General features: G+C 36.4%; 1 protein-coding gene across 1 annotated transcript in view; it reads left to right on the plus strand.

Annotated features, from left to right (window-relative positions):
* Nucleotides 1–652: 652 nt before the first annotated feature.
* Nucleotides 653–12001, plus strand: part of LOC137385391 (dedicator of cytokinesis protein 7-like) — a 46382-nt gene continuing 35033 nt past the window's right edge. Inside the window, exons 1-8 of the mRNA XM_068071842.1 lie at nt 653–763; nt 1320–1391; nt 4060–4186; nt 6804–6995; nt 8353–8441; nt 9028–9244; nt 10395–10635; nt 11354–11571. Of these exons, the coding sequence (XP_067927943.1) occupies nt 750–763; nt 1320–1391; nt 4060–4186; nt 6804–6995; nt 8353–8441; nt 9028–9244; nt 10395–10635; nt 11354–11571 (1170 nt within the window). The 5' untranslated portion in view covers nt 653–749. The remainder of the gene's footprint in view (nt 764–1319; nt 1392–4059; nt 4187–6803; nt 6996–8352; nt 8442–9027; nt 9245–10394; nt 10636–11353; nt 11572–12001) is intronic.

A 12001-nucleotide genomic window follows, 5' to 3' on the forward strand; every position in this document is an offset into this window, starting at 1 on the left:
TCTGTCTCACACCATGGGTGTTTGGCGACTGCAACAAAATTTTGTTAGTGGATTTGTTTGTAGGTCATCCTTTAGTCAACAGCATAGTTAGTTTTTATTTATGAAAGTGGTATGTAAAATATAGTTCCATGTCTATGGCTAGGCGTGAGCCCTCGTGATTGCGCATTGTCTACCCTCAATCAACAACAAATATTTTTTTATACCCATCCTAAAGGGTTTAGAGAATCCAAAAACACGTTATACAAATGCGTTGTCTCAACCAATACTGAATGTGTAATCTCTACTATGAATTTTAGATGTGCCAAAATGACATGCAGATCTGTTACAAAATTACCGGCTTTTTCTTACGCAGTATTTTAAGACCCTTAAGCTGCGGAATACGCTCTCTATATTACCATGTGAACCTCACCATAATTTGTATGCTGGTGTTAGCCAAGATATTCCCCATAATGACCTGTTTTTTGTCGGACTGTCATTAGCTAGAACTGGCAGAAGTTATTAATGTTGCTCATTGGAGCAGATCGTAGGATGACAGATGGACCGCCTCGTCAAAGGACTGGTCGCAGGGCTACACAACACTTCAGCGTTATCTTGGGTTCTTGCTTGCTCATTGCTCACATCGCTTCTTTCCTCGTACACTTGCTTGCTAAGTTCTTTTCGCAGTCGCTGAGGCATGTGTTAGTGAATACGAGCGAACATCACGTCTAAGCATCATTGATAGTTTAGGATAATAAAATGTGAGAGGTGACATGCCGGGTCAAAGGTCAGTGAGAATTTCTTCCAAGGAGCTGAAAGGTGTCGCTGAGTAAGGTTACTCGTATGTTTATTTGTGATGTGATTGATTTGGTTTTTCTTTGATTTTTTTTCTGGTCCTCTGGTTTCTGCCTATTTGCTAGTTGATATTCAACTTACCTTTTTATTAGTTGTGCTATATTTAGATTCCATATTTTCGTGTAGCTGTAAGCTTTTCTACCACCGAATGTTTCTCTAACAGCAAATAGTGATAGCCTGGAATTCATTTGTCAACAATCCTTCTCCAACCCTAACCAATATTGGTAGCCTGTGATCCAGTTACACGCTAACGACACTCTACTAATCCTAACCAGTATTGGTAGCCTGTGGTCCAATTACACTCTATTGACATCACTAGCCCAAGCAATGTTGGTAGCCGCATTGACATATTAATATATGATACATATATGTTGGTAGCCGTATTGACGTATTGATATATTGATATCGTATTGACACTCCCAGTGAAACTGGAACTCATGCTCCCTAGCCGATGCGATGGTAACACATCCCATGTTTTTTCAATTCAGGGCAGAGACTGACAGTCAAGTGCGAGATTTCATAAGCAAGTATACTGATGACTACACAGTATTCAACAGAAGGTATTTATAACTTTCGGGGCGCTCCGAGTAAAATAATATAGAGCTAAGCATCCTTGACTCTTCGCGCTGAAGATAATGAAAGGTTTAGGGGCTATTTCACTGCTAGATATACATGTAGTTACAGTGTGTAGTGTTGCAAATCCTTTAATTCCTGTAAATTTTTCACCTACTCAAATCTCTTAATCTCATTATTTACCCTTCAACACTTCAGAATGGCATACCATAGTGATCGGCCTTAAGGTGGACTTTGGAGCCAGACTAACCCTGGTTGATCTATCAATTCAACAAGACTATATCATAGCAGCTATCTAATCTACTAGGTCAACAAGACTATATCATAGCAGCTATCCAATTACTAGTTCAACAAGACTATATCATAGCAGCTATCCAATCTACTAGTTCAACAAGACTATATCATAGCAGCTATCTAATCTACTAGTTCAACAAGACTATATCATAGCAGCTATCCAATCTACTAGTTCAACAAGACTATATCATAGCAGCTATCCAATCTACTAGTTCAACAAGACTATATCATAGCAGCTATCTAATCTACTAGTTCAACAAGACTATATCATAGCAGCTATCTAATCTACTAGTTCAACAAGACTATATCATAACAGCTATCTAATCTACTAGTTCAACAAGACTATATCATAACAGCTATCTAATCTACTAGTTCAACAAGACTATATCATAGCAGCTATCTATTCTACTAGTTCAACAAGACTATATCATAGCAGCTATCCAATCTACTAGTTCAACAAGACTATATCATAGCAGCTATCCAATCTACTAGTTCAACAAGACTATATCATAGCAGCTATCCAATCTACTAGTTCAACAAGACTATATCATAGCAGCTATCTAATCTACTAGTTCAACAAGACTATATCATAACAGCTATCTAATCTACTAGTTCAACAAGACTATATCATAGCAGCTATCTATTCTACTAGTTCAACAAGACTATATCATAGCAGCTATCCAATCTACTAGTTCAACAAGACTATATCATAGCAGCTATCCAATCTACTAGTTCAACAAGACTATATCATAGCAGCTATCCAATCTACTAGTTCAACAAGACTATATCATAGCAGCTATCTAATCTACTAGTTCAACAAAACTATATCATAGCAGCTATCCAATCTACTAGTTCAACAAGACTATATCATAGCAGCTATCTAATCTACCAATTCAATACCACACCAGAGCAGCTATCTAATCTAGCAATTCAATACTACACCAGAGCAGCTATCTAATCTACCAATTCAATACCACACCAGAGCAGCTATCTAATCTACCAATTTAATACTACACCAGAGCAGTCATCTAATCTACCAATTCAATACTACATCATAGCAGCTATCTAATCTACCAATTCAATACCACACCAGAGAAGCTATCTAATCTACCAATTCAATACTACACCAGAGCAGTTATCTAATCTACCAATTCAATACCACACCAGTGCAGCTATCTAATCTACCAATTCAATACCACACCAGAGCAGCTATCTAATCTACCAATTCAATACCACACCAGAGCAGCTATCTAATCTACCAATTCAATACCACACCAGTGCAGTTATCTAAACTACCAATTCAATACCACACCAGAGCAGTTGTCTAATCTACCAATTCAATACCACACCAGAGCAGTTGTCTAATCTACCAATTCAATACCACACCAGAGCAGCTATCTAATCTACCAATTCAATACCACACCAGTGCAGTTATCTAAACTACCAATTCAATACCACACCAGAACAGTTATCTAATCTACCAATTCAATAAGATAAAAGCATAGCGGCTATTGGAGATCAAAAACTAGTCAGGTTTTCTGTATACATTGTAGATATATAGAAGTTATAGTTGTATAGACGTAGGATCCAGACCTACAGTGTGATCAGCACTCAGTCTCTCCGTCTCTCTGAATAGTGGTTTTAACGCAGGTCTAAACCTCTTAGTCACTAGTAATATCGCTAGCAGGTTTCCTTTTACATGTCAGATAGAAATCACTCCAATTGTTTCTTTATCCGGTTATATTCCTTATTAAAGGTGGTATGCTTTTGATAGCACTTTTTCCTTCCCATTTTTACAAAGTGTTCCTAGTTAGAGTAGAGTAAAGCTAGCATTACATCAGAGATAGACATCAGACATCCAACACAAATCAGCAAGATAAACATCGCACATCAAGGAGATTGTCTGACCTAAAATAAGAGGGTAATTTTAGTAGTTCTAGGAACACTATGGTCTAGTCTTGTTCAGTTGATAGATCAGTTGGAAAAGTATTTTCATGGTTACCGGACAATAAATTGAATTAGGGTATTATTCATCTCTCTAGGAATATTGAAGAAACATTGGCCAGGATGACTTTTGTAAACTAAATATTTAATTGAACACACAAATTTGCCAGCGCAAGTAGTTAGTGCATTGAAAGAAAACTGTAGATTGCAGCTACAGGTAGGTAGCTTTTAATTTTAATGCGGTTGTCTTGCCTACAAGATGAAAAGGTAGGCAAGTACTAATTTAACTTGTGGTTTTTCAATTGCTGCCGTGGGTGGGCAGATGCTAATTTTAAAGCTGTGATTCATATAGTCCAGTGTTTAGGCAAGATATTAGGTTATTCCAATCTAGTTAGTAAAAAAGTCGTTGTACTGCAGGTATTTGGCATACAGCTCGAGCCAAAACAGCAAGGAGAGTGTTCAGAGAGTGGTTGACATTCAGAAAGGCCTCAAGAAACATGACTATGAAATTGATGTCCTTGAAGACCCGCCTCTCATTCAAAGAGTGAGTATCACCACCTCGTGTCAAGCAGCGCGGAAAGTAGAAATTTATTATTAAATAAAGGGACTGTTTGAGGAGTACTCTTTGTCATAACAACTGTACAATGTACAGACTGAATTGCTGTTATAGGGTTACTAAGTGAATGCCGAGCGTTGCACGGGTAATAAGAGAAGTTTTTGCACAGAAAATTTATTTTTAATCAACATATACAACATTTACCATTCTAACGTAAATGAAGGTGTTTTTTATTGCTGTGTATGCTATAAGTCTATGCTAAATATACGTATATGTATATTTATAGCACTTTCTTCTAGTACACTGGCAGTCCCGTGTGCCATTCAAGATTGGCAGGTACAATAAAGGTCCAAACACGCTAGGCGGGGGTCATGAGAAGCGCGGAGATATTGCTGCTGTCGTGTGCCTAAACACACTTGAGCGATTCACCAGCAAACCATAACGTGGGCGCGCTCTCAAACTGCCAATAAAATTTCATATAATTAGTTTCTTCGTAGCTGTTAATAAATTTAAGTCAATGTGGCGCCTTCTAGGCAACAACAACTTCATCACTCAACAACTTCCGCTTTTGTTATTAGGCTTTTCTCACTTTCGCAGATGGTACACTACAAAAAGACAAGAAAAAACGTTTTTTTGTATTTTTAACAGTAATATTTTACAATTGTTATATATAGTTTACTCTACAGTAGTTTTTTATATTTAATATATTAAATATTTGCCATTCTCAAGATGGTCAACCTGCGCAATGATTGACTCCAAATGTTCGTTTTTAACTGGGTTTTTGTAATTATTACATGTTGTGCCGTACAGGTCTGGGAGTGCTTTTATTAAATTTATGAACCTTTCAGTGTTCGTTCTGATTATGTTTCAATTGTAACAAAATAGCAAAATGTTTCTGCTGTACATTGGTAAACATCGATACGACGTAATTATCTGCCACAAAATTGAATTCTGGGAAAAACTAACCAATCAAAATTCATCTCGCTTGCGATAAAGTTCTGATGGACAATGTCTAGTCTAGTCAATGACTCTGCATGAGCTCGCTGGACGAGTTCTCGTGCAGATTAACACCATGCAGCCCGATATCGCACTAGATATCGCCAAGTGTGTTTGCACCTTAAGGATGTCCGCATTTTATTTCATGGTATGGCAAGGTAGCCATGCGGCATAGTGGTTAGTGCGCTTGTTTGCAATCGTGGTGTTTCCGGGTTCAATTTATAGTACATCCGAGTACATTCTAGTACATTCTAGTGCAGTTGGTCCGAAATACGTCAGATCAACAAACAAACACTTGAATTAATATGTATACTAGCCGGACGCCCACCGTTGCATGGGTATTAAAAACAGCTTATAAACAGTGGCAGGTAATGTAGTTGCCATTGGCTAATGTGAGTACAGACGGTTCCCAACCTACGAACGAGTTACGTTCCGGACGGTTGTTCGTAAGGTGAATTTGTTCGTAAGTTGCTTCTGTGCTATATTTTGTATTATAATTTATGTTTAAGGGCTATATAAGTATATTGAAGGTTTATATAAGTATGTTTAAGGCTTGCATAATTAACCTGTATTGGTTTGTACTGAGAAAAAATATTTAATAAAATGGAAATAATACTTTGGTTGACGCCGGGCCATGACACTGCATTTCTTATTTATTGTATGTCTTGTCCTTTCAATTACATTGTTGTTTTAATCGTTATGCTATCACTTATCGTTGTTGTCTTTTTTTTTCTATGTGTTGTCCGTTTATTATATCGTTGTCTCACTCGTTATGCTATTGTTACATCTGATATACCGTCATAACACTATCACTTATCGTCACTTAGATGGTGTCATTCCAACGCGCTAACGGTCCTATTCATTCACCTTGTTAGCCGGTGTTCTTACCGTTTGCCGTTAGCCGGAACGGTTGATATTATTGTATATAAATGAGTGCGCCCATTTAGTTGAGCAGAGCAGATAGCCGTATGCTCCTCGGCTGGTGAATTTCCTTCGCTAATTAAAAGCACTTTAATTAATTACAGGCACTCTCTTATCTTTATTTATTAGTAGAGATCTTGCCAAGTAAAGGCCGGCAAATCTCTTTACAATACGTATGTAAAGTTCAAACAAATTTCAAACAAATAATTCGAAAGTTAATCGAGTTACGAACAACGTACATGCGTTCGTATGTACCGTTGTTCGTAACTCGAATGTTCGTAAGTAGGGAACCGTCTGTAAACTAATATCCATAATGCTAAACTTGCTAATAAGAATTGTGAGAGCAAGCTTTAGTAACGTTGTGTGTAACACAGAGTTTCTATGCATATTTTAATCCAGATAATGACCCATATTGCCCAATGAATCTATGGCATCCCGTGTAGCTTAATGGCTTAGCTTGCCACCATCTGAATGGGCGGTTCCAAGATCAAACCTTCTGCAGACTTTTAAATGCTAGATTTTACTCGCTATAGCTGGACAAACACCGAGCGATGACAGATGATGACTTTGAGATTTATAGATATATATTTAGATTTAAGGAGGCCATATAGACATCAACCTGTGCGCGCTGACTTTTTCTCATGAAGTTATTTTATTATTAAGTAAAAGAACTTGTACTTTGATTCAGGCCGAGTCAAACAGGAACTCAATAAGACTAAAGGCAAGCAATGCAGTTGACCTGAAAAGCTCTAAACCTGACGCTTTGCTGGCTCACTTGCTCGATGACACTCTGATTACTGAGGTAGATCAAGAGAACAAGGACCGAAGGCGTGTGGGGCGACACCAACAGCTCTTTTCTGTCTACCCACCACCTGATGAGGTGCATATGTAAACATACACCATTTGTCTTTTCGGTCAACAACTAGTTTGGCTGATTCGTATAGCTAAAATAATCCGAGAGTCGGAGCATTCAGTCATAACCTTGAGCTATTGTCTATTCTATCTATAGAGAAATCATAGAGTTATTTTTATTCATCGTACTTGTTTGATAATATGTTTAACATTTAATAGTTATTCTTTATATATGAGCTGGTTTTATAAGGATCAAGTTTTTCCATTTTGTAAGATTGCTCTGCATTAAAAATTTAATGAAATAGACATTTAAAGGTTGACTTGCAACAAAATTCAATTATAATACCAACTACAATTATTTGGTATCAAAAGATTCACCATATTTTACTCTGCTGTGTTATAGGTGCCAAATATGTGGAAATGTGATTACAAGCTCTTAAAAACTCAAAAACGAACAGTTAATCGCAGCCACACGAGACCGCCGTAGTTTGGATTCTCTTTTCAAAACGGCCCAAATGAGATGTAGTTGTTACAAGATGGCTTCTGTTTACACTTTCATGCAACCTCATTCGTCGAAATATTCTCACCAATATACTTCACGCATTCAATAAAACTATGTCTATTGTTCTTACGCGTCTGTTTTATCGTCATTATAATGCTGTCACTTTTAGCACTGATATCTTATAACTTACCGCAAAAATTCGTTCAATTTTTTAACCTTAGCTCGAAGGAATACATATCATTGCCTGATAATCATGACGAGCCTGTTGGTCACCTGTGATAATCGAAAAGCGCTGCAAAAATTATTTGCGAAGTATTGGGTCAAATGATCAGATTACGACTAGACGATTAGACCAAGTCGAAACAAAACTGTAAAGTAGCGAGCATTTATATTTGATACGGGGTCTTCGGTAAAACCCGAAGTGTTTGTCATAAACTAGTGCTACGAGAAGTTTTATATTGAGCCTTTTGTTGGCCTTTCAATTCACGTGAGAACATCACGTGACAAAACAATAACCAAATGTAATGACAACGTCAGAGAAATAATCTGATTCCGATCTACGGCGGCTTTTCGTTTTTGACCTTTTAAGAGCTTGTAATCATATTTCTACATATTTTGCACCTGCAACACAGCAGATTAAGACATGGTGAATCTTTTGATACCAAATAACTGTAATGTGAATTTTGTTGCAAGTCAACCTTTAAAGTAATTTATTTAGTAAACTTAAAATGATGATGCAATTGTTTAGGTTTATTACATTGACCTGGAACATCGTCTTTCAACTGTGTTCGTTTTCACTGAATTCCTGTGCTAATGAGTGTTTTCTGTATTGCTATTAAAAGTTTTTGTTGTACGAATTAAAGTATTTTGGCAACATTTTCAGAGTGAAGAGGTCATTGAGCGCAGAGAGATTCCTGCTCTCCCGGCTGAACATTTTGGACAACGAATTCTTATAAAATGTCTGGAACTACGGTAGGCCTGCACACTAAACTGGGATATCTTAATCATTCTGCCTGTACCAGTGCAAAACACAACAAAACATAGCCAGTCTGATTTTAATTTAATATTTTATATTTATTTGCTGTTTGTTGATGACTGAATCAGTCTAATAAGATTAATAGATATTTATTATGTAAATTAGCTGGCTGGTTCATCAAATATTGAATACTTTCATCGAATATATGTGAAAGCCAAGTGTATGATCCCATATTTTTTTAACAGTGAAGCTTAACATTTAAATCAAACACAATAGTAAGTAGGAAGATACACATTTATAAATGAGTTATCAGTTTTTTTGGTAATGTTTTTAAGCTTTCGAACTCTTCTAAGGTATCATTAGAATGATTTGCATACCTACATTTGGAGTGAAAGCTATGCTGATATAGAATATTCTGCATATTTTGACGGTTATGCTTGATTCTAACAACTAACCAATCAAGGCTTAAGACACTGAATCATAGCGTGCTTGACATTCAGATAGATGTTTTCAGATAGAAAACTCTTGTCTTATTATAACTAGTTGTCTGAAGTATATGTTGGTATATTATCCTATCATCAGGCTCGAGTTCGAAATGGAACCACTCTTCGCGACAATGGCTCTCTATGACTTGAGGGAGAAAAAGAAAATCTCAGAGAATTTCTACTTTGATTTGGCATCTGAGCCAATAAAAAAGTTGTTGATAGACCATGTGCCGAGACAGGACATATCCTCTCTAAGCCGATCATGCATATTCAACATAACCTATCCGTCACCTGATATATTCATCGTCGTGCGTGTGAGTAGGTTGTCATCACTTAGACATAACCTACCTGTCATATTGGCTCTCATTAGAAGCATTGGTAAAGGTGTTTTCACTTAGACTTAACGTAGTTTGTCACCGCTATATTCATTGTCACAAGGGTGGGTAGTGCCAACGCCTACACTTTGATATGCAGTAGACGCTCCTGTAACATAAGTTCCACATAACGTAAAGAATATATGTAAAGTGTTTGCTTCATACTATGTAAAACATTTCATTTAACATAAAGTGTCAAGTCAGTGCAAGTTCTCAAATTCGATTTTAATAATGAGGGTCTCGTAGTTGGCCTTAAAAATATAGCTTTCTCTCTTACCGCACTTGGTAGAGAAAATGACATCTATCTCTACATATATAAGTACCCTGGCAGTCTCGTTCTTCCTGAGAAATTGTCAGTCGTGTTGATAAAGCACAGAGAATCAGTAGCCGCGTAATGATTCAGAAATACTTAAAAGAAAATCGATTGATCCAAGTGTTAGGGTGTCGAAATCTGAATGGCACGAGTTGGAGTATCGTCGAAGACTAAGTTTTATCCTAACCTTGAACCCTGAAGTAAATCTATTCGACATAAACAGAGGGACAGATAGACACCGCTCTTATTGTAGTAAAAAAAATTTTGTTTTATTGTAGACATATAAAATAGTTTTAATATTTTTCCTTTGCGGAAGAATAGAGCTCGCTGTCTAGAATAAAATGACGTAAATTGGAAATTGATGTTGTAGTTGTGCTCTCCCTAACTTATTGTAAAATTACCCCAATCATGGACCATAAACCAAGTGAATGTGATAAAAAAGAGAAAAGTTGTTGATACAAACCAATAATACTATATTGGTTATATATAGTATTATTGGTTATTGTATATATAGTATTATAGTATATTAGTATAGTATATATATAGTATTATAGTATATTATATAATACTAATAATAAATTAAAAAGTTGTTGTAGTTTTTTAACTTTTTCAAAGACCAAAGGGGTGAGTTTGGAATTATCTTGGAAAGGATTAGGCAGTTTACATGTATTTTAAATTGTAAATGTTTACGTAACAGATAATTTACGTTGTAGGAGCGCCTATTGTATCTAAGTTTTGCTTTGAGGCCAATTTTTACAAAAATCGTGTGATTGACAGTTGGAGAAAGTACTTCAGCCAGGAGATGTCTCAGAAACATACACGAAGGACTTGAAAAGCATTAACAGGGACAAGGTAGCTGGTGCAGCTAAACAATACTGTGAGAAGTTGGGGGCGTATAGGATGCCTTTCGCAATCACCGCCATGCAGCTGATGAATGTTGTGACTGGGGCTAACAGTCTTGAAAAGGATGCAACACTTGGCAGTGACAATAGCAGTACAGGCAGCAGCGGCAGCCTTGGTATGTCAGTATTACTGCTGCCCTCTGGTGTTATTTCTGAAGAGAAGCACTAGGAGTAACAGAAACAGTACAGATGGTTTTATACAACACTCTTATGGGCGGCTTTAAAATATGGAAACAACATTTTACTAATAAATTTATATTAATGCTGTACATTTTTGTACATACTAAAAATGAATTGATTGAATAAGCTATATTTGTGATTTTAAAGGAATCATTGATTTTTGCTAAAAACTATTAAAATATGAATAAGATGGTGCTAAAATTCCTCGCAGTTAATTCTATTTTCAAACCTTGCACATGTTCTTTTTGTAGTTGTGCATAGCTGTGGTTGGTACTGCTAGTGCTAGCAAAGTATGAGTGGAATTTCCTGCTAAGAGTTTTGGTCGATTGCACTGTATGTTGGCAGTGAATGTAGCGTATAACTAAACAACCAAGCCTGTTTATATGTATTGTCATGCTGTAATCCTCTCTTGACCAGTTGCAGTTATTTGCAGATAAACTCATACAACCAAAAGCTAGTTCATCATTTAATATATTCAATATGTTCAATATAGCCTAAATGTCTGTGATGAGGTCATTAGGATGGTTACTATATGCTGCAGCACTTTTCTGGAGAATATCCAATTTTTCAGTTTTTCTGTTTACCGTTTTAGTGATTTACCGGCCATCTGTTTTTTTTTTGCATCTGGTACTGATTCGTGCCTCGTTTGTTTAGATCGGAGAATGTCAGCTCTGTCAGAAAACTTTGTCAAGCGAAGTGGCAGAGATGACTCCCTCACTCGCTCAGTCTCAGGTGTGACTGAGATGCGATCATTCAAGAGTCAGTCGCTGGTCAGCGACAAGCGTTCGAGTTGGTATGAGCGAGAAGAAACAATACCCAACTTGGACAGCTTTCGACCTGTTACCATTACAGTGTCGAGCTTCTTCAAGCAGGTATCATGTGACAACTTCTTTTTTGTTTAATTGATTTTATTGCTGTTGTTATGTTAGTTGTACAATGTATATTGATGAAAAATGCTTCTATTTTCTTTTTATAACAACATTTTTCGTAAAGATTTTGGCTCAGCAGCATACATAAACTAATTTAATTAAAACCTACTGGATATCATAACAAAGTAATGAACACGGGCGAACTAATAGTAGCAAACTTGCAAATGTGAATAGCTCTAGATACAAAGCATTGAATATGCAACATCCAATCATGACAAATTATGAAATGTAAATTAGCCAATTATATCAAATCTTTGAACATATAAAGTAACTTATCATAGTCAAACATTTAACATAAAATAACCAATTACCATAAAGCATTGATTTTTTTGAAAACCAATCATTGTGAAGGTCTAGGGATTGTGTTATAAAC

The sequence above is a fragment of the Watersipora subatra genome, chromosome 1 (genome assembly GCF_963576615.1).
Source record: "Watersipora subatra chromosome 1, tzWatSuba1.1, whole genome shotgun sequence".
NCBI lineage: Eukaryota > Metazoa > Bryozoa > Gymnolaemata > Cheilostomatida > Watersiporidae > Watersipora > Watersipora subatra.